This window comes from Stigmatopora nigra, chromosome 5 (genome assembly GCF_051989575.1).
Source record: "Stigmatopora nigra isolate UIUO_SnigA chromosome 5, RoL_Snig_1.1, whole genome shotgun sequence".
In the NCBI taxonomy this organism is placed as follows: domain Eukaryota; kingdom Metazoa; phylum Chordata; class Actinopteri; order Syngnathiformes; family Syngnathidae; genus Stigmatopora; species Stigmatopora nigra.
The window spans coordinates 15,384,579-15,408,352 of NC_135512.1; the positions used below are offsets into that span (position 1 = coordinate 15,384,579).

General features: G+C 39.3%; 3 protein-coding genes across 6 annotated transcripts in view; 2 read left to right on the forward strand and 1 right to left on the reverse strand.

Moving 5' to 3' along the window:
- LOC144196909 (carboxyl-terminal PDZ ligand of neuronal nitric oxide synthase protein-like) overlaps positions 1 to 5,793 on the forward strand; it is a 50,370-nt gene extending 44,577 nt beyond the window's left edge. For all 3 annotated transcript variants that reach the window (XM_077717419.1, XM_077717420.1, XM_077717421.1), the window contains 3 exons: positions 1,868 to 2,064; positions 2,182 to 2,306; positions 4,125 to 5,793. In XM_077717419.1, the coding sequence (XP_077573545.1) occupies positions 1,868 to 2,064; positions 2,182 to 2,306; positions 4,125 to 4,749 (947 nt within the window). In that variant the 3' untranslated portion in view covers positions 4,750 to 5,793. The remainder of the gene's footprint in view (positions 1 to 1,867; positions 2,065 to 2,181; positions 2,307 to 4,124) is intronic.
- Positions 5,794 to 11,128: 5,335 nt separating this feature from the next.
- Positions 11,129 to 14,496, reverse strand: c5h8orf82 (chromosome 5 C8orf82 homolog). The gene is made up of 3 exons (XM_077717942.1): positions 14,158 to 14,496; positions 14,050 to 14,098; positions 11,129 to 11,957 (listed from the first exon to the last, which is right to left on the reverse strand). Exons 1-3 carry the CDS (start codon positions 14,320 to 14,322, stop codon positions 11,479 to 11,481), a joined length of 693 nt encoding a protein of 230 aa, XP_077574068.1. The 5' UTR covers positions 14,323 to 14,496; the 3' UTR covers positions 11,129 to 11,478.
- A 1,480-nt stretch (positions 14,497 to 15,976) lies between these two features.
- Positions 15,977 to 23,774, forward strand: LOC144197267 (MARVEL domain-containing protein 3). Of its 2 annotated transcripts, XM_077717945.1 has the most exons (5): positions 16,031 to 16,142; positions 16,786 to 16,911; positions 18,596 to 18,696; positions 19,651 to 19,769; positions 22,757 to 23,774. In XM_077717945.1, exons 2-5 carry the CDS (start codon positions 16,837 to 16,839, stop codon positions 23,401 to 23,403), a joined length of 942 nt encoding a protein of 313 aa, XP_077574071.1. In that variant the 5' UTR covers positions 16,031 to 16,142; positions 16,786 to 16,836; the 3' UTR covers positions 23,404 to 23,774. The 2 variants fall into 2 exon arrangements, with proteins under 2 accessions (XP_077574070.1, XP_077574071.1); XM_077717944.1 differs by lacking the exon at positions 16,786 to 16,911 and having other exon boundaries at positions 15,977 to 16,142.

Consider the following 23,774-nt stretch of genomic DNA (forward strand, 5'->3'; position numbering starts at 1 on the left):
TCGAGAATTTTGTCTTGTCTTGTATTGCATTTGACATATTGGATAAACTTGGGTAGAACAGTCTTTAAACATGCTTTGTTGAAGTCACCAGCAACAATAAAGACCCCATCAGGGTGGTCGAGCTGTTGTTTATTTACAGCCGTTAGCAGTAGGTCAAGAGCCGTGTTGACGTTAGCATTTGGAGGTATGAAGTACAAATAACACTGAACCATTTCCATGTTTTTGAATGACCTTGGTGGAGGTTTACTATTCCCCGACAATATGAAAGTAATAAAATATGTTACAATGTCCTTAAATTTCCAATTACCCTTTTTAATCTCTATTTACCGGACATTTTGTAGCATACTGTAACACATTGCTATCTGCATACATGTGATAAATGGGTTTTTTTCTCGTATCGTATTACTTTGTCTTCTTGAGCCGTATCGTGAATTACATCTGTTTGGACTGGGAACGTTGGCTAATATGCTTTTGGCAAAATATGGGGACAATAAGTATAGTCAAACAATAATATTAATAATAATAATAATCATCATCATTGACTTGACAAAAGCCTAATTGTCATCATACCTAGGTGCATATGACGAAATCGGTACTGTTTCTCCATAAGTTGTGTTTTCCCAGCAAAGACCTAAATCAGTGATAGTTTCGGACTCGTTGGCATTCTGCTGTGATGAATACATCGCATCACCCCCTCTCACTTACCTCCAGTCAGCCAGTAGGAGGCAGACCACCGCCCAACGTCTTTTCATGGTACCTCACGCCGAAGTTATTACACGGAAGGGATTGTGTGTAGTGTTCCCGCAAGTTTAGAGTCCTGATGGATGTGGAAAAAAAGCTGTCCTTAAGCCTATTTGTCCGTACTTTGTTAGACTTATAGCATCTGTCAGAGGGTAGCAGCTGGAACAAGTTGTGACCAGGGTGGTATGGGTCCCCGACAATGTTCCTGGCTCTGCTGAGGTAACGAGGGCTGGCAATGTCTTCCAGTGAAGGCAGAGAGCAGCTGACGATTTTCTGAGCAGTGTTAATCACTCTCTTCATGGCCTTTTTGTCGTGCTTCCATGCTTCTGCATGTAGGCTAGTTTCAAGATTATACATCTGCTTGGCCAGATTTTGAGGCTCCGTCCGAGTGGCAATATTTCTCCGTCCTTTTATCTGGCCAAGGCAATGTATCACTGGCGTGTGTGTGAGCATGGTGCCAGACTGCACTTATGTTGCACCTTTTTCTCTATACATCATGAGTCAGGGGCATTTCTGTAAATAAACAAAAATAGCCAAATTAGTTTGACTCAACAAATGTTAAAAATGTTTGAAATATGATCACTTTGTGTTTTATTACCTGCATTCCGAGCAACATTTCTCGTCTTGAGGTAAGATCTTACTTGAACTGAACTAAATACCACCTGAGTTTCACCTCGAAATGTGTTATTTTGTTGTTCCATTCCTGCTCCCTTTTCATTATTTCACAATGTGCATGTATTTCTTGATAATATATTTGTATTCAATTACAAGCTGCATTCCCAAAACAACATGCCGTTATGATTTTGATGTTGTACAGTGCACTTATGGTGTTTATCATACCACAATGGCATCTGTTCTGCCACAAATCATCCAACATCTGTTTTAAATCTTTCTGTGGTGTCCCAATTTGTATCTCTATCTGTAAAGCACTCCTGCAAAGAATTGTTACCTCTCTACAAATAGCAACGTATTCGGCCAAATTTCCCCTGCACCCGATTATAAAAAGACAATATCATAGATGAATTGTTGAGAAATTATATTTAACATCAATCAAATTATGACATTTAGGCTCTGTTTGAATAAGCAATGCATATAGATGTTCCTTTTTTCTTCTCTCTATCCATAGTTGATCAAAGTATGTTTGAGAATACCGTTGCCCAGCAACAGAGTCCTCAGACCACCAGGCAAGGTCAGCCCCCGACAAAACGAACTCAAGTGTCACCTAACACTAACCTAAGTGTTGGCTCCTCGGATTCGACTTCATCTGGAGGACAACAGAGGTTGAAAAATGCCATTAATCTAGGCAAAGCTGTCGGGGCAAAGGTGAGAATTGCAAAAGCACTTGGGGAGTAAGAAATACAGTACATTAAGTTTCAGTATTAAGTACTGTTAAAAAAAACTGAGCCAAATGTAATTGTGCTAATATTTCCATCATGTAAGATGAATGACCTATTGAGGAGGAAGGAAACCAGCCATGTTGAAGACATCGGGGTAACTGAAGTCAACAAGAACGCAGGGGCTGTGTGGAGTTGCATTGACCAAATCAACCAGAATTCTGCAAACAGGTACTCATGAACTCAAAGTTCATAATTTAGTTTCATTTTTTACTCGTTAAGTGCAATTTATCATAGACATTAAAATGAAAGCTCTTGTAACTGAAAACATTGACACAAGATGCAAGATATTGTCCCTGCACAATGCCATTTTTATAAATTATAAGGAAGAACTTGAACAACTGCAACTGCATGAGAAAATCATATATAGTACATACATACTAGTAGATGAGCTTTCTAGCAAGTGTGCTAAGTGCTTTGGAATGCTACAGCTACACATAATTATCCACCATTTCAGTATTTGAAGTCTTGGAGACCTTTAGTAATTATATATTTAGGCAACAGTCCCTAAATCATTATATGAAACCAAGCTCTAATTAAATGACTCGAAGTTTGCAAATAATGACATAAGCATAAGGCCTACCTGTCAAACAATTCACTGTGAACCCACATAAACCCTATTAAAATCGCACTAAGTAAGAAGGCGAATCAGATCCCCAAGGCATCATCTGCAGCGCTCATTTATGGATACATTATAAAAATAACGGTGAAACCAAAGCACTAACCACTCGATCGCGGGCCATATATGTATAAACAAGAAGAGGTCCCCGGCTTTGCCGGTCCCACCTGCTTGTTTAGAACCAAGACAGTCAGACAGTTGTTGCCCTAAGAAAAATTCTCTTTTGAAAAATGGGTTGGATAAGAAATGAAAATTTCAGTTGCATGCATAGCACAGCAACCATTTGTATACAATCATGTACAGGTATGATACAGAAGTTCAGCACTTCAAATCATTAAAGCAAAATGTACAGATATGATATGAAAAGCAATTCAGCAGTTCATTTCAATCAAGCCAAAGCGTCAGTTGGATACCAAAATAAAGGAGCACACCATTAGTTTGAGGAATATGTAGAAATGGAATTCCCTTTGATGGGGATCCTGAAAAGTGAAAGAAAACATGAATATTATAGAGAGATCTAAGGTTAAAATGAAGATTACTTATCAAAAACAGCCCCACCCCAGCACAAGCGGCCCAAACACAGCTATACAGTCATACCTCCTTTTACAAATGCCTCGAGGTACAGAATCTTCAGGTTACAAATGTCTTCTATATGCAAATGAATGACTTAAGATACAAAATGATCCACGTTACAAAATTCCCCAAAAAGTAAAGTAATTTCCTATTCCGTTTTTTTTAATTTTGAAAATCTTGTTGGGAAGGCATTGATTCTCACTTTAAAACATCTCTACCCTCTATTGGGCTCTCATTTCATCACTCTCATGCTATCTTATTTAATGGCAATGCAGTAATCCCTCGATTATCACGGTTAATGTAGACCAGACATAAACGAAAAACTTCCAAGTTGGGTCACCCCAATTTAATTATTTTATTTTTAGGTACTTCATTTATGTACTTCAGTGCTGAGTCCTAGTAGCAAGCGGAAGACAGGAGAGTGGCTTCCGCTTGCGGATTTCAGTGTGGATTTTCACATTTTTATGAACTATATAAAAAAAGCGATACATGGAACATTTGCACATACAACTAAAATTATGCAATGTTGTTTAGTGTGTGATTTGTAAATTGAAATTTTATTTCAACGTTCATCAATCAATTAATCAACAACTAATCCATTGTTAAATGAAATGATCATCTTGTAACCGCTTAGATACCTTGTTTAATTTAATTTCAACGTGTCCGACTTCTCAAATTTGATTTCATTTACAAAAACTGGATGCATTCTTTTTGTTTGTTGTTTAATGAATGTGCTGGTCTATTTATTTGTAATAACCACTAACACCACATCTCCTCGCCCTGTTTCTGCATTTAAGTCACTTTGCCTTCCATTCCATACCGCGGCTGGACCCACCACCACCATCGGGAAAGAAGCGCGTCGCCCGGGCATTGAAAACTACCCAGGACATGATGATTTCCTCTGACCCGGTTGTCTCATCTCCGGATGCTGCAGACTTGCCCACACCAGTATCCTCCCCGAACAAGCCACCACTTTTTATCAATGAGGAGCCTAGAAGTTCAGACAATGCTCAGAAGAGTGAGCCTGAGAATCCCTCTTCAAATATCTCCGATCCAGAGTCAGCTGACAAGACAGCTGCAGTTGGAAAGAAAGGGATTTTTGGAAGCAATGAGATGATGGATGATGCGGTGTGTGAAGATGAGTCAAGTGGAGTATGTCTAGAAGACCACCAGCTCCAACTGTCTGTACCAGACCTCATCAACAAAGATCCTCCCTTACTGGAGTCCCGAGTAAAAATCTTGGATATCGGGCAGAAACCATCAAATCTGGACTCCAGAATGGCCTCCACCCCAAGCTCAGGGCATTGTAACGTCAGCCTGAATGAGGAGGTCTTAATTGCTAATAGAAGCCCCTGCAGGAAAGACAATGAAATGAGTCTCGCAGACACAGAGCCACACCCAGATCTGCTGTCTTTTGAATAATGCAAGACCATTGCAATTTCATCCTCATTTGTTTTTATTTTACATTTAGTGGCAAATCAAGTCAACCTCTCAGAATAAGTCGGTTCAGAAGAAGGTGAACCCTTTTCCAGAATTTGGGGCAGAAAGGGAAAAAGAGAACTCATAAATCAGAAGCCAAATTTCCTTTTTTTTTTCATTTTGGGAACATTTAAAACCCTTTTTGAACAAAAAAAACATGAATTGTTCCAGAGCCATTTGGTTTCAAAACAGATACAAGTTTGAAAATGATTAATGACTGCCATTTAATCACTGTTACTGTCTTATATATAAACACATTTTATTTTACTTTTATTATCATTATACAGATACAATGAGATTTTAACATTTCAACACGTACTGCACAAATAACAACAGACATATAAATAGTTACCCCCGCAACCCTTTCAAGGATCCGCGGGATAGAAAATGAATGAAATTAAACAATAATGTGACACCAAAGGACTTAACTGGTGTGAGAAAGATGGATAAAGAAATTAGATGATGTGTCATGTGATGAGAAGCATGAAGAGGAAGGACAAGTTAATGACGAATACCTCTCAATGACAATTTTTAAATTCTGGTTTTAGCTGCCAGGTGTAATGAAAGCTCCCACTCACTGATTGGTTCAAATGAACATTATTTTAATCTATGGTTATAAATCATTAGGCAAAAAACAATAATGATAACAAACGTAATCAACCCCAAGTTAACACGGAAAAATGTCTTAAGCGTTGAATTGGATTTGATGAAGGTGCATGACACAATACAGCAAATTTTACATTTAGGAGTTCAAAACACCTGAGAATCCCTAAACTACTGGTACCTTATCATGCAAATGCTAACACACTGTTTCCCAACCACTGCGCCGCGGCACATTGGTGTGCTATAAGCAATGGTCAGGTGTGCCGTGGGAAACTGCAAGGTAATACAATGTAATATTCAGAGAGAAATATAAAATGAAAAATCAAAATATGAATGTTAAATTATAGATTATACTATTACAAGATTCAAATTGTGAAACAGTAATTTTGTTGCTTATTTTTTCCCCAACATTAACTGGAATTTGTTTGTTTTTTATGGCATTAACTTTTGGCAACGTAAAGCCTGTGTGAGCACAAAATTTTTTGTGTAATTTCTGGAGAAAAGTCATAAAATTATGCGATTAAAAACATTACATTACTTAATTTTGGATCACTTGAACCGGAAGTTGTTCAGGGTCCGCAGACAACTTTTAGGTCACTGAAAAATTTGATTTTTAAATAATTTTGGAGGTTTATGTGATTCCTGCTGATAAAACTTTGATGAGAATGACAATTGTTAATATAGGCAACATAGTTTTAAATTAAAAGATTTTCAGATGGTGGTGTCCCTTAAGATTTATTCAATGCAAAGAGTGTGCCGCAGCTCAAAAAAGGTTGGGAAACACTGCGGTAGCACAAGGAAGGTGAGGACCTGTTGGATAAAATAAGGCATATAGAAAGTTGAAAGAAAAAGGAACTTTTTATGAAGCGACAAAAATATGGCATGACCAAAGATGTGATTTTCTCTTGTCTCTTTTGTTTTTTATCATTTATTTTTTCTGACAGAATGAAATTGAAATTAACATTAGTGTTTTCTTTTTCAATCATTGTTTTGATATCTGATATTCATATTTTAACAGTGTTTGTATACAATGGTGACATGAAGTCCATACATTAAGCAGAGTCCAATCAGAGGCTAGAACGGCTCTTGGATTGGATTGGAAATTTGCTTGGTTGCAGTAGCAAGACAGTAGCAAGCACAGACCAAGCCACGTGACTTAATATAGTTGTTTTAGAGTGAAACTTTTTGTGATTTTTCCTGAATTCCAATGAAGTTGAGGCGTTGTATTAGACATGAATATAAACAGAATATAATGATTTGCAAATCTATCTATATTTAAAAGAATAGACTACACACACACACACATATATATATATATATATATATATATATATATATATATATATATATATATATATATATATATATATATATATATATATATATATATATATATATATATATATATATATATATATATATATATGTATATGTATATGTATATGTATATGTATATGTATATGTAATATGTATATGTAATATGTATATGTATATGTATATGTATATGTATATGTATATGTATATGTAATATGTATATGTATATGTATATGTATATGTATATGTATATGTATATGTATATGTATATGTATATGTATATGTATATATATATATATATATATATATATATATATATATATATATATATATATATATATATATATATATATATATATATGTATATATATATATATATATATATATATATATATATATATATATATATATATATATATATATATATATATATATATATATATATATATGTATGTATATATATATATATATATATATATATATATTTTTTTTTTTTTTTTAATCTCTTTTTAAAATGAAACTTTCATGCCACAAGAAACGAATAATTTTTAATTGTGACCATGCCCTTACTCGTATGGAACCAGTTGCAGCCATAACATTCCAAGTCAATGATTTTCTCAAAGTGATCGGTTTGAACATATTCATGTATACATATCAATATTTTGTTATTGGAGTCTCCAGGCATGAATATGGGTTTCACACAATCTGCAAATCAGTGCATTGTGTTTTGTATTTATTTAACAATGTCACAAATTAATTGAATTTCGGGTTCACATTTTTTGCACTGCCTTTAAACATTCCAAATTTTAAATGACAAGGATGTGCTGAAGTGGCCTTTGTTATTCAGATTGCAGCCATCACAATAAAAGGAATGCAGAGTAAGATTATGCCTTTGAAAAAAATATTCGTTTAGTTTTAAGCTTTAACCTTGTGGGCCCCATATGGCTGAGAAGACTATCTATTCTCTTCATGGCCACACTCACAACCTCTGTTATGTTTAAAATTAAATCCTGCTTGTAAGACTTGGCAATTGGTGTTACCGCATATTCTATAGCATCTGTCACAGAGCATTGAGTCAATAATCACTGTATTTCTGTCTTGGAGACCTTTCTATGTTGTGCATTAAGCTATACTGACAAAAGACCCTTATTTTCATCAAAGATAAAAGCACAAGTTTGTGCCCTGAGAGTGGCAAACTGTCTAAAATACTTACATTATTAAAAGGCACTTGTGGGCAAGTTTCCATTTTTTATCTTTATCAAAACCACTTACCTGAGTCCTTTTTATGGTCCCTAACACAATAGTAGTGTACATCTTATATGAAAAAAAATGGTTTTCTACAATACTATTCTGTATATCAATGTGCAGTGGCTGTCTTATAATCAAGTTTAGAAAACAAGTGTTGCTTTGATTAACCGATGAGTGTTTTTTTTTTAGATAGAAATTAACTGTATTCCGATGAATGAAGGATCCCAAAAAATGTTGAAAGATGAAATGAAGAAAAGAAGCTGCTAAAATTGGGTTCATTTTCTTTTTACATGACTGAAACTTAAATGTGTCTCATTTCACAAAAAAAATGATTTAAAAATGTTGAGTTGATTCAGTAAGGCAGTATGTCGCTTCGACTGTAATCTCACGTGGAAACACCTGGACAAAAATTGCTTTTCTTTTGTGTACACTTACCATATATAAACTTGTCTTTTTCTCAGCCTAAATGCAGCCTGTGTCCTGTCTTTGGAGTCTGTGCCAGTTCCAGGCTTTCATATTCTGATGTGACAGATCATGTATATTTGATTTGTTAGCTTCACTTCAGTGTTGTATTGATAGGTGACATTAAGGCTACACCCAAAATATTTGAACTTCCAAACTGCAAATACGGCCTTTTTAAGTACAGTGGTACCTCTACATACGAGCACCTCTACCTACGAGATGCTCGACATACGAGAAAAAATTCGAGATGCGAGAGAGCCAGGTGGCCATGACATGAGAGGCTCTTTATCATTGTAGCATGTCTTTTTTTGCCGCATCTATTTCGTGTATAACAGATATCTACGAGCACTGAATGATTTATTCACACAAGTTTCTCCTACACATGGACCAGAAAACGCACAACACACACGTGCAAAAAGAGGCTTTTCTGAGTAATGAAGTACGCTCGTGCACACAACACCGATAGCCAATGGCACCCTTTCTCAGTATAAAACTTCGTTACTCACAATCAATACGAGGGTAGGCTGAGCTGTTGCATTTCCTGTTATTCCTTCCTTTGCCTGTTAGCTCCCGCGATCGCTCATTCAAGACTACTTCTCGTTGGCAAGTGGTCATGCATTATCCTATTGTAAGGACATTTGTGTGCATCATTTTCAGAATATTTTGAAGGCAATACAACAGCAAACAGCCCATCGATAGCGAACGTGAGGGTGGAGGCGTGGCAAACAGCTAACCCAGAGAACGAAGGTAAAACAAATTAAAACAAAACTAGAATTCAGTTTTGTATAAAGTAACATTAAACATGTTTTAGTGTGTGAATATAATAATCCAAGTTAATTTTAATTTGTTCGGTCATGAGTGTGTTGCTGTGGGTATTTAAATATCGTGACTCATTCATCTATCCAGGTCTGTGTCAGTTAGGGATGTTATGCTCTAATCTCCCTCCTCGAATCCGATTCGACCAAACGAAGCAGAAAAGTGTCAAAACTGTGTATTAACAATGCCTCAGACAATCCTGAAATCACATGATCACTGCAATCCAGTATCGTCGCATACATGTCAACGGATTATAAATCTCATCTCAACTCATTTTCTGAACCGCTTTGTCCTCATTAGGGTTACAGGGGGTTCTGGAGCCTATCCCAGCTGATTCCAGGCAAGAGGCAAGGGACACGCTGGATCGGTGGTCAGCCGATAGAAGGGCACAAGGAGATGGACAACCATGCACACTCACACTCATACCTAGGGGCAATTTAGAGTGTCCAATCATCCTACCATGCATGCTTTTGGAATGTGAGAGGAAACCAGAGTACCTGGAGGAAATCCACGCAGGCCCGGGGAGAACATGAAAACTCCACACGGGTGGACGTGACCTGGATTTGAATCCAGGACCCTAGAGCTGTGAGGCCGACATGCGAAACCACTCGCTCCACTGGGCCGCCCCAAAGATAGAATAGAGATATAAACGGTAATGACAGGGGCACAGCCCACCTTGTGGTGTAGAGGTTCACTCCGGGTGGCTGACATCGACATTGACTGGCGATTATTCTTGGGTGGACTACTCTGCGTTTTGCCCGAAGTGAGCTGGGATGGGCTCTGGGAAGCCCCCACAACCGTTACGAGGATGCACGGTATGAAGATGAATGAATAAGTGAACATTGGCACACAGGCAGCTGCCTCGCACTGTCTTCCATCCGCTAGCATTTTTTGCGTCTCCATGATGCCGGAACTGAGATTAGTGCGCTGTAGGCAGATGAGAGCGAGCTTGTGCAAGGTAACGGTCAACGGGTCCGAAAGTGGAGCATGATGCCCGGCCAACACAGAATTCCTGTGCTCCATGCGGGCTTCAGAACCATTCCGATTGGGGTCGCAGCCACAGCTGATTCATACAACAAACAATACTTTGATGCCGGAGAAAAAAAACATTAACATCATGAGACTCTCACAAATACAATAGGAAAATACTTCACTAAACCAAAAAATCCAATCACTTCCTCCATTCTTTCAGTCACGGCATGGTATGATAAATCGAATACAAATTATTTAATTACATGGATAAACATTATATAGATATTGTTTCATATTTTACAATTAGGACACAGGTTTGGTTTTGAAAACTCTTTTTCCCCAAAGAATGGTTATTGAAGTAGTTTTAGATGTGGGGGGCAAATCATTGTTTGGGTAGTCATTCTTCGAGGGTTGTCATCTTGAATTCACGTTTGGAAATCACATTCTGTAGATCTTATGTCCTACTCAGTAGTTGTACATATTCATTAACTTGTTGGGAAAAATATAATACAGTAGTACTGTATTTTATTTTTCCCAACTTTATTTTTCTCGTCTTGTCGCACATCTGGGCATTTCTTAAGAAAGTTGAATCTCAATTGAAACACTTTTTTACATATGGAGACAATAAATCCAATACAGTGAAATCTCGTTACTATGCCACTCCCGCTATTATGCCACTTTTGCTCAGTCCCGACAAAATTCAATACAAAATAAACTTGCTATGCCTCCCCCTAATCTCGCTACTCGGCCACAGTGTTTGTGTTGTATTTGCAAATTCATTTATTTTTAAATTTTGCCCGCAATGTCAGCTCAGAAACACAGAATAACCGACTTTACGCTGCAGGAGGAGTTAATCGATGGTGCGAAGGAGTCGATTCAGTCCAACCTAGCCAGGGAGAAAAGCAAGAAATGGGCATTGAATTTAAGAGAACCACTGTGAAGGGCATTCTCAGCAAGAAGGATGCAATTATTAGCAACAATCCTTCTAATCAACATTGGTGTGTTATCTTGTTCATTTCCTATTATTTTGTAAGAAAGCTTTTCTTAACTGTCTCCTTAAACATTTCAACTGAAATAATCTTCTTATAGTGCCGTAGGTGAGTTAATGAATATGTCCATGTCAAGAAAAATGAACAATTTTTCATTTGCAATCTTTTTAATCACAAAAATATTTGACATGATGGCTTATGCCAATCGCATTCAATTTCATAAAAGTCACTTGAACGTCATCTTATCATTCTTGCGGCAAGACTTTTCCTATTTTTGCTGAGGAGATTCACCACCTTCAGTTTCTTCCTTGGGAAAGCTTGATTCTAACTCATTGGTTAGTTTGTACTGCTGTTTCTCCCACAAGAAGTGTGTGGGGGGGCTTATTCGATCTCCCACTGAATCGTAGATAAAGAAAGGGCTGAGCTCGATAGCCAGGGCGGACCTCACCAGCCCGATGCCGCCAGTTTGATCGGAGCAAGGGTGGTAAACCCGTCCGTTGGGTGGATGCATGAAGAGTGCCTCGGGACGAAAGGGAACTGTCAGGTTCTGTCCACCGCCACAGAAAGACAGCATGTCCTGTTTGCCGGTGGTGTCTTGTACCAAGTGAGTGAAGACCACCGGTCGATCATCACAACGCAGGAAGTTCCTCTCTCTCCCACACAGCGACAGGAAGGGGAAGTCTTCCTTGTAACGTCCACTCTGGTTTACCCGGAGACGACTGAAGAAGAAGGTGAGGAACTTTTTGTCTGACGAAGTAAGATGACAAAAGAGAATACCAAAACAATCCGTTAGAAAGTCAAATACAACAACAATAATTCCGAGTTCCCACCTAAAACGTGTCACTGTCTCCAACTCTGTGTGCATGTTAAAAGAAAGTTTTGATTCTTAATTGAGTGCTGGATGCATATTATTGTGTCATATTGATATTATAATATAAAATGGTCCACATTATGATGTGATTTTTTCTCATATCTCACAGCATTACGTACGTACTGAATGCCAGTGTTTTCCAAACCTTTTTGAGCTGCGGCACACTTTTTGCATTGAAAACATTTCAAGGGAGGCCAAATCTTTTAATTTAAAACGATGTCGCCTATATTCACAGGAATTACATAAACCTCCAGAATTATTCCAAAATCCAATTTTTCACACTGACCTAATGTAACCAAAAGTTGATGTCTGCAGACCCTGAACAACTTCCAGTCCAAGTGATGCAAAAAATAATTAATGTAATGTTTTTAATGACATAATTGTATTACTTTTCTCCAAATAATACTTAAAACTCCTAATAATACGCAAAAAAAGTGCTTACACAGACTTTACTTCGCCAAATTTGATGCCCTAGAAACCAAACAACACTGGTGTGACGCGGCATAGTGGTTGGAAAACACTGCGTTATGAAAAACAAAGTTCAATTGTGTGTTTTTATTTGTCCTTAAGCTACAAATCAGATATTTTCATTTTCTTACATTTCTCTATACTTGGCCATACATATACCTACCTACCTACCTGCCTTCCTACCTACCCACCTAATCACGTACCTACCCAGCTACCTACCCACCCACTTTTTATAGTTTTATATTACTTGTTTTTTAAACTGGGAAAATGCATTGTGGATTAGCACCACCAATTGTTGTACGCAGCTGTGTATGATGACAATTAAGGCTTATGATTGATTTGATGTCAAAATATCTCAATTCTTTCGATTTCATATTACTACAACAGTTGTCACTAAGAAATAAGAAATAAAATGGAAAAAAAAAGTTTTATTTCAAAATCAAGGCTACTCGCGTCTGGCCAGTGAGAGCGTGTAACTAAGTTTAGACGGCAGCGCCCTAGATGACTACGCTGGACCTAGCTAAGATGGCTGCACCAGACCTAGGTAAAATAGCTGCGGACCTAGGTAAGATAGCCGTGCCATGAGTGAGCAGTGATGGGAACGTGAGTTTTTTCATGTTTTACATGAGATGTCTTTTTCTTAAATTGTATTCATACACGTCAAAATCAAATTTGTTTATCGTTTTACTTGTTATCTTTTCTCTATTTTGAAATAAATGACGGTATCAACTATATTGTCTTGTGTCATGACGTTGCGGCACCATTGCGTCATGATGTCATTGTGTCCTGGCGTGGTCAACTTGCAGTTTTGCACATGTCGCGTTTTTATTCGCATATGAGCCGTATCCTAGATTCAGTCATCATTTTTTTCCGACAAAAGCGGCTTATATGCAAGTAAATACGCTACCAAACCTAACAACTGAGTTTTTTTGGGGAATGTATTTCCCAAGCCATTCAGAGCCGCAGTATAAGGACGAAAGACTCAGACGGATTGCCGTCCCCTAATTTATGCCATTATCATTATACTCATTAGATCAGTGTGGCACGGCCCCCCAACACAGTTCTGGGGTCCTAAGTTTGCATATTCTACCAGGGCATGCATGGGTTTTCTCCAGCTACTGTGTTTCCTTCCACCTTCCAAAAACATGCATGGTAGGCTGGTTGAACACTCTAAATTGCCCACAGGTATGTGTGTGAGCGTGAATGGTTGTCCGTCTCCTCGTGCCATGCGATTGGATGGCCACCAATTCAGGGCCCTGCGTAGTCGGCTGGGATTGGCTCCAGCACCCCCTGCTACCCTAGTGAGGATAAAGCGGTTCAAAAAATGAAATAAGACTGCTTCAGATTGTTGTAAAAGGTTTACAGACAGTGGCTATCAAATGAAATACAGCAATAAATTATGTCTCTGATAATGCAAAGCAAAATAACCCAATCACATGGCCCGCAAAAATGAAGAATGCTAACAAAAACAACAACAAGAAACGTTTACGTTGTTTATACCTTTGAAACAGGTGACAAAATTCTTCATTTTGGTGTCATCCAGAAACAGCTGCAAAAAAGTGCACAAGTCGACATGTGCTGAAAACAAACATGAGCAGCGACACCCACCTGTCCTTGGTGATCAATGTAGTAGAAGTATTCTCGGATCCGTGGCTCGGGGCTCTGACCCTGGACATATGCAGCGAAGGTCCTGAGATTCCTGTAGCCGGCGTCATGGCAGCGCAGACCGGCCAGCTGTCTCACGAGCACCACGGTAGTCCCAAGACACAACATGAACTTTCACCCAAACTGTAATTTTCTGGAAGTGTAGACACGGTATTACTTAATCCAACTTGATCCTTAGCGTGACCGGAATATAAAGAACAACCTCAAAAATGATTACGTACTACATTGAACCCAATTGTCATTACTTCTACAACCCGGAAATGTTTACATGTTGGTGTTTAATATCACTACTGCCACCAAGTGGACAGTCGTGGCCTAAATAAAATGATTATTGGAACAGAACGGGGTAACATAATACTTATGCCCATAAATGTTTCCAATTAAATATTTGCTGCGGCTTTGGAAACAATCTGAATTATGGGGTTCAGAACTCAAAAACACACTAATTCAATTCTTTAATTCATTTATTTTGTGAATATAAAATACAAAACATTACAGAACAACCAGTTTGCATTTACATTGCAGTTTCCATAAATCAAGAACCTACAAAATGGAAGTACATTATATCAATTAAAATAGTTACCATGTGACCTCATAATAGTGAACAAAGACCAATAAAATACTAAATAAATATATTACTTGTTAAATATTTCAGAATGAGGTTAAAGTACAGACATGCATTTGTTTGTTATCAAGATACTTAATATACCACATTTTGTTTCTTAAAGACCACACTTTTATTAGCAATATCAAAGTCAACGTGACATGTTGATCAAGTATTCTATCTATCTATTATAATATCAATATTAATGTAATGTATTTATACTTAGAGTGTCAAAATGAATGCGGCTCATTGCTTTATAAAAATCATATGTTGTATATACTGTAGGTATTTGCCTCGTTTCATGCTTGTTATTTTTTGTCTCTCTTAAAACACACTCAAATCCTTCAGAGCCTATTAAAAATAATAATAAATTATATTTAAAAATAATTTGGCAGATTTTTTATTTTTGTTGGTGCTTCTGAAACTGGCTTTTTGTCTCGTTGTGTCTAACTTGTTCATCGCCCCTGGAACCTAGCATGTAGTTAATACTAACTACAAAGGCACAATACGTATTTGATAAGCCACCAATTGTGTTACATGTGGGTTGGGTCAGGTTTTGTTGGGGGTTTTACCCTATGTGGTCTTTTTTTCCTCTTCCATACTGCACATCCTCGAAAAGGGTTGCGGGGGTTGCTGGAGCCTAACCCAGCCGTGTTTGGGCAAAAGGCAGGCTATGCCCCAGACTGGTCACCAGTCAATCGTAGGACACAGATCGACGGACGACCACTCACTCTCACAATCACACTGCCACCAAGTGGGAAATGAACCCACACTGTCGCACCAAAGTCAGGCAGAAGAACCAAATCCACCATCAGGTGGTGCATAGATGAACTATCACTGTTATTGTCCCTTGAGTTCACCTGTTGTTTCCTCTGCCCTTGAGATGGGTGAACCGTAACATTCAATGGCTGGCTAAATACACATTTGCCCAACTGTATAAATTGTGCAAACTCTAAACAATTTTCAAATGGTTTGGTTTTCCATTAACGTCAGAGATACAGTAAATAAATTGCGTATTTGCATGAAAAATAATAATGGTACTTTTTTTTTTAAATCTCGCCTTATTAGTATGGTTTGTTGAACTCAACCCTTTGTAAATCGGGAGAAAACCGCTATCGTAGAGACCGCCATTGAAGAACACAACCAGAAGATGGTCGCCAAAGAAGTACGCCAGAGACTTCACTTTGAGACATGTTTTTTTAACATGATATCTATGACCCAACCCATTTCCTTTTGCAGGAAGGGCGGGGCATTTTCCCTACCTGGGCCCGCTCACACACAACAGTATGGCGATGTAGCTGGATTTACGGACACCGACCTAATAGTAAGTTTATATATTAGTCAATACTTACTAAACCCGACCTGGTCCACGTCTAGTACATTCTATTGATAATTTAGAGTTTACTGTTATTGAGTTTCGGAAGCAGCAAACGTTTTCTGACTTGGGTTACTTTAGTTTCGATAAGTTGCTTTTCCCAATGTTGTCAACATTTTCTTTTACCGTGCACTTTTGTCGATTTCGTGTATTGTAAGGCTCCGTTGTTTTAATAATTGACTCCTCTTTTGGATATTTCGTTCATAAGGAGCCCCTCAGGCGCAGGTGTCAAACCGGCGGCTCGAGGGCCATATCCGCCCGCTCCATGATTTTATGCTTGATTTTATGTTGACTTAATGTTTCATGCGCAAAATGAAGATTTAAGATAGAGAATATTTATTCTTTTTTCTTTTAATAGTGAAAATTGAGTTTCTCATTTTTAATCATAAACGTGTTTGTGTGTGTATATATTAAAGAGCCTGGCTGTATCGTAATGAAGTTCATTTAAATTTCTTTGTTTTGTTACAAGTGCATTGCGATGCAAAAAGTCTCTCTTTCTTTCCCCCTCTCTCTCTCTCCTACCCGCGAAATCCATCTAATTTTATTACATTTAAACATCATAACCACTAGTTTTTTGTTACTCTGTTAATAGATGGCGAATTTGAACAAATAAAAATGTTTTTCCAGAGGGTTGGACCCTTCTATGGGAAATGTTGATTTGACATGTGACATCGACATACGAGCTCAGTCCCTGACTGAATTAAGCTTGTATCTCAAGGTATCACTGTATTCTCCTTTTTAAAGTAAGGGAGGTTAGTTACAATATTGAATAACGAGTAATGTATTTATTCACAGAAGCTTAAACTTTGAAATACAAAATGTGATAATTACCGTGATAATTATTTAAATTGACTGATAATTTTTCATTTTTACCATGATAATATTTTTTTCATATCACCCAGGCCTAGCAGACATATTAAGTACCAAATAAATAAAGGGCTGTTCTTTAATTCATTGCCATAGATTTCAGAAATGTTTTTATTAGATTTTATATCTTGTATTTTATGTTTTATACCTTTTGAGGCTATGCTTAGGTATGTTAATTTATGTTTAAATGCATCTATTTTTCTATTGAAATAAAAAAAAAACACTTGTGGTATTTTGCATTTGCATTTAATGTGCAGGTCACATTATTTTCACACATAAAACGCACCAGGTGATAGGGCGCAGTCTCATTTGCGGGTATATATTTTTGTCAATACAGTGGACGCCTCGTCCGATAAGGCGCAAGCATGACACTAGGCTAGTGTATATTATGCTATCCGCTAGCGTATGTTATGCTAGCCGCTAGCCTATGTTATGCTAGCCGCTAGCCTATGTTATGCAATCCGCTAGTGTATGTTATGCTAGCTGCTAGCGTATGTTAGGCTTGGCACTAGCATGTTTTTTTAAAGACAGCACGAGCCAAACTAAGTTTGATAATGCTTTATTGAGGTCAAAGTACACTCTGATATAAAGAGTTCGGCATTTAACATGCTAGGCTCCACTGTCCGTCAGAGCTGTGTATTCCGGGAACTTGATTCCAGCTTTGGCGAAACCTCGAATAACAGTGCAGGCCGACATTGAGCCCAGTCATCGACAATCCATAGTAACTTGCAACATTTATCACTCCCAAGCCTTTGATTCGCTTCGCTCTTATATCGGCATCCACAATTAATTCCAAATCGTCACATGTAAGTCGTGTGACGCTGCCTGCCCTAACTACAATGTTGGCAATCCGTTAGCAATATGTTTGCAATTTGTTAGCAAAGCTGTTAAATTGTGTTCGATCCATGGCTTCAGCCCAGTGTTCACACCTACATTGTGTTGTCATTCGCGCCAGGCATTTCCTGTGTATCGCTCTGATATGCTGTTTAAGTATTGAGGGTGTTTTTGAGGGTTAAAAGAGCTGGAAGCACACGGAAGTCAAATGCCTTGCCTGGGATGTTTTGAATGGATTTACCGTAATGCTTGGAATGCGCCGGGGGGCTATTTTTAGGGTGAACGTCTGCTGGCTTGATCACCATAAGTAGCGTGCCTGCAAGAAATAGTCACTCAAGCGTTCAGGGCCATACAAAAATTTAGTTTAGTGCGCAGACAAAACACACCAACCATTTTTGAGAAAATTTTAGTGCGCCTTATAGGTGTGAAAATATGTTAAATATGAGTGTGATCACATTTTTATTTGACATCTCCAAATATTATTTTGAGAACCCTTTAAATGCTTGTAAACAATTACTTGATTATTATGATTAATAAATTACTTAAATAATCGATAGGTTCAGCCCTTCATTAATGTCAAATACTGTATGTTGTCCGTCTATTTAATGACCGTGAAACTCAAACTGAGATGTACTGTATGGATCTTGAAATTTTTGTTCTTTTGTATTCCAAGTTGCTTAAATTTTTATGTTCTTTCCAAGTCTTTTTCAGTAATGAGCCAAGCACCCCGTGCAAACCGGGGCCACCGGGAGAGGAATGGGGACCGACAGCCACGCGAAGATGACAACTCACACACCGACAGGTGCGAATGATAGAAATTTACCGTATTTTCACAACATAAAAGTCTAACTTTTTTTCTGAAATTGACAGGGCGCCGTTTAATGCAGTGCGCTTTACTTATGGACCAATACAATAATTGTTATCATGATAGGGTACACCAACTTTACTATTTTCCCGTAGACAAAGTACTGCACTGTGACTGCTGAGATATGTAGTTCTTTTGTCAATACACCCAATGGTTTGTGGCCTGTATACATCGACATCAATAAAGCTTGACAAAGCATGGAAAGCACCGTTGGAAAAGTTATGCTAGCTACCAGCTAGCTACTATTTGCGAATGGATTGTGGCCTGTATACATCGACATGAACACAGCTTTACGAAGGGTGGCAGGCAGCACTGGGCTAGTTACGCTAGCTACCAGCTAAGTACTATTTGGGAATAGATTGAAGCCGCCTGGAAGAACGTATTAAACTCAGCGTTGGATAATTGTTCAATTCGGTCACAGAAAATGAGGACTTTGATGGATTAGTGTGTTCGCCGTCCTCCTGGGTGTATTGACAAAAGAACTATGTATCCCAGCAGTCACTGCGCACCGGACTTAGCGTCTGGGGCTGCTTCCGTAGCCAGCGCTATTGCGGTTCAATATTCATCCATAAATAATAAATATGCTATGCCTGGCTGCGTCTAAAAAAACGGTGCGTCCTTTGTGTGTGTAAAATACAGAAATAGCACTTGTTATTGACACTGTGGCTAAAAATACTATGCACCGTATAGTCGGGAAAAAACGGTAGGTTTTTGTTGACCGATCTACCCATGTTCTTCAATAGAAAGTTAGGTTTTTGTTGACCGTAATACCCATGTGCTGCAATAGAAAGTTAGGTTTTTGTTGACCGCTATACCCATGCGCTGCAATCCAAGAGTTGGGAATGGAAGGCTGTGACTTTTCAAGTGCCCACTTGTCCTTTCTTCCACTAGGTCATCTTCCCGACCCCCGTACTACAACAGGGATCAAGACCGTTCTACCAACCGTGCGCGAGACGTACCACGTGTTGCACATAATGACTCCAAATGCACGCACATGTGCTCCAGGAGAGGTGAGACTCACTAAAAGAATTTAGAAAAGCTTCTTTATGCGCCTTCAGGGGCAGGCTGTGGTGGTTTCGTTATGCACATATCCCTTTCTGGTCTCAGTATCAAGTCTAACTGGTTTTCCCCTGTTCACCAACTCATTGTTATATTGATGCAGTACAAAGCTGCAAACACAGTATGTGCCGTACACAGTTATTGTAGAACATGAGGGGCTTATTTTCTTTACTAAGGCACTCATTTGAAGAATGTATGGTGTGCCTTGATATGAGATGGACTTTTTCCAGAGATGCAATCTGAGGTGTAGGAACATGCATAGAAAATTCTTCGCTCATCATCATATGATCAGGTACCCAAACATTTCGTCCATGGACACTTCGTCGACGGATGCTTCCTCCCCGGACCCTTCGTCCCCGGACCCTTCCTCCCCGGACCCTTCGTCCCCGGACCCTTCGTCCCCGGACGCTTCGTCCCCAGACACTTCGTCGAACCGATGACTCGTCGCCGGACACTTCGTCGACCGGACACTTCGTCGACCGGACACTTTGTCGACCGGACACTTCGTCGACCGGACACTTCGTCGACCGGACACTTCGTCGACTGACAAGTCTTCGCCGGACACTTCGTCACCAGACAGTTCGCCTAACCTTAACCACTATTAAAGAGGAAAAAGGAAATTCACATATTCTTTATTAAAGAAAATAAAACAGCAAAAAATCACTCGAGAACACAAAGACATTTACATTTGGACAAGTGCAAGTGCTAAATGTGCTCGTCTCTAGACTCTACACACGGTTCCTACGTTAAGCGCTACACGTTTGAAAAGACTCCAAAAAGAAGCAACGTGACATAACTCAGATGTTATGTTGATTCTTCATTACAAATAGGGACACATCTTGCAACAGACGAGTTGAACATTGAACATGAAATATTCTGGACACAGCTTCTCTTTCCTACTTCTTGCTGCTAGAGACCTGGCAGCGCTTCTTCTCACATAGCTAAATCACATTTGGCTTGAGGGAGGAAGCAGTGGAGACCCTCAATAGAGCTTGAAGATGCTCATCAGTAAGTCTGGACCTATACTTGGACTTATTGAAGTTCAAGGTGGAGAAGAGTTTCTCACACATGTGCTCCTAAAAAGGCACATGGTCTGCTTGAACATTCGGGAAAGTTCAGGGAAGCTTTGGGTCAACTCTCTCAAAAATTGCCCAAGCTTGTTTGCTTCTCCACTCACCTCAATGAACTTGGCTTTGAGTGCAGAGTTGCACTGCAGGTCAATGAGCTCCATTTGAAGCTCAGGAGGGGCAACTCCTCCATCACTTTAAAATTGTCATCAACACCACGGAAATATATTGCGAGCTGGGCAGTGTCTGTGATGTCTGTGGTCTTATCAAGAGCCACTGAATATACACTGAAACATTTCGCTTTCTCACACAGTTGATCATAAATGTCACTTGACAGATCAGAAATGCGCTCTACCACAGTGTTGGCAGAAAGGCTGATGTGGTTGAACTGACTTTTCTGGACAGACAATATGTGCAGCCTGTAATATGGATTTTTTTATGAATTCACCTGTGAATGGCTTTCTTGCTTTAGCAATCAGCTCACAAACGGCATAGCTAGCTTCGACTGCTGCATTACTTTATTTGGTAGCCTTCTTGAAGAAATCCTGTTGCCTCAGAATACGTGTTTTAAGACTGTAAACCTGGTTGGCTCTCTCATCTCCCTGGTATTTTTCGTACTCCTCAGCATGTCTCGTAGCATAATGACGTTTCAAATTGTATTCCTTGTGCACCGCAACTTTTTCAGTGCAAATGAGACGCGTCGGGGTGCCCCTGTGCTCAACAAAGAAATAATGCACTCCCTACTTTTCTTGAAACTGTCTGTGCTCATCACTGACCTTTCTCTTCACGGCAGGCTTTGAAACAGACATCTCTGGTGCTGTAATATGTGTTTACACTTGGAATGAGTCTCGGATTGAACTTTTAACTTTCAGTCGCGCGGGTCTGTGGCGCATGGGCACTTTCGCTCTCCGATCGTATTGGATTACGGCCGAGCGGCGTGATCGGCTTCACGGCTTCTCCTCTGCCCAGCTGATTGGAGGAATGAATGAGTGAGTGAGCGAGGCACTGGACAGCCCGGCCAATGTCCCGCCCTCCAGAGCCGTATACCTCACCGTGATTGGTTCATCCAGCTCCGAACACAGTGTCATTCATATCAATCTTGCGGGCCGCACGGACATTAATCTTTCATATTAAGACGCGCGCCGCAAATTATCGTCTCGGGGGTCGCAGTTGGCCCGCGGGCCGCGGGTTTGAGACCCCTGGTATACATAGTTAGTTATACAATGACCGGGAGGTAACGTCTCGCGAGACTCTTCCAGTGACATGGAGCATAACATGTTGACCGCAAACGCGCCCATTTAACCGAACTCTACATCAGACACAAAAGATGAATATGATGGTTTTGTGGATGTTAAACTGCTATAACTTCTATCAACGGGAGTCCTTTTCCCCATTAATAAAGCAGAATCAAACGTAATTTTGCTCATGCTGTCTTCTTAAAAAAAGAAAAAAACATGCTAGCATAACATATGCTAGCATAACGTATGCTAGCATAACATACGCTGTCATTGTTTTTTCAGAGGGTTGGAACAAATTAATGTGTTTGGTTCATTTCTATGGGAAATGTTCATTTGAGTTACAAGTAAATCGACATATGAGCTCAGTCCCGGAACGAATTAAGCTCGTATCTCGAGGTACCACTGTATTCATGTTTTCAATCTCGCCCTCCTACTTAAAATGAGGAAAGTAGTTGTCATTATAATAAATGCTGTTATGTTCTGGAGTTGTTGTTTTTGCTATCGTCCAAGGACCTCCATATCCCTCCCCCCAGGCCTTTTTCTTAAATTGTCGCATTTCCCTTTATGCGCTAAGAAAAATGTTGAGGACCACTGATTTATCATTAAACTCATCTTACTGTCTCCTGCCTTTAGGTGTTGTCCTTATCTGTTCTGTCCTGACCAATGCCCTGGTCTTGATCTGTGTGGTCGCCGCTCAGATGGTGACATCGGGATTATCTTCCATGGGTGGGCTCGGCAGCTTCAACATCAACTCTAACTTTAACCTGCAAGGCACAGAATTGCAGAAGGTGCGCGAACTGGACATGCAGTACAGCCAGATGAGAGCGCCGGGCATCTACGGTGGCGTTGCCTTCAGCCTAACGATGGGTGTGGTCTCGCTGCTCTTTGTGGTGGCAGGCAACAAGCCCCCCCACCATTTGTCCCGTAAGCTCCTTTATGGGGCGCTGGGCTTTCAGGCCATAGGAGCTACAGCCTATGTGGTGGCTGTCGGTCTCTACTTGCACTTTGTCATCGGCGTAAACGCCACCGATATTTGCCAGCAGCGGGAGCGACTGTACACACGAAACGGGTACACATGGATGAACTGCGATGTCAGCGGCGCGGATGCGGCAGTCGCTTTATTTGGACTCATCACCGCCATTTTGTACACAGCGGGGACAGTGCTCACCATCCAGACCATCCGGAGGGTGAAGCAGTACCTTCAGCACCAAGTGGAGAGAGGACATCCCCGATCGCACCCACATAGAGCCCCTTTGAGGGCTGAAACAACCTCAGTGTAACTCAGGCCTTTTTGCAACTTATTCTATTCCTTTGCAACGGAATAACTATTTTAATGTTTTTGTTGTGAAACCAAAAGTGTGTCTCACTTCCAATCCTTGTTTGGATGATTTTTCTGCTAGGACACCTGAATGTTGTTTTCTGTAATTTTAAGTATTCATGTATTGTGCTCTCGATGCGAAAACAATACCCTCTAATGAATTTAATTCCAACTGTTAAAAAGTTTAGGATATCCCTGTCATTAACTTCAGGGTTTTTTTGTAACTTTGGTTTGTGAATGATGTTGATGAGATGTATTGTTAATTTGGATTTAGTACTTATTCATGTTGACAATGGTTTATTTGTAAAAATAAAGACTTGGAACATGTTTAAA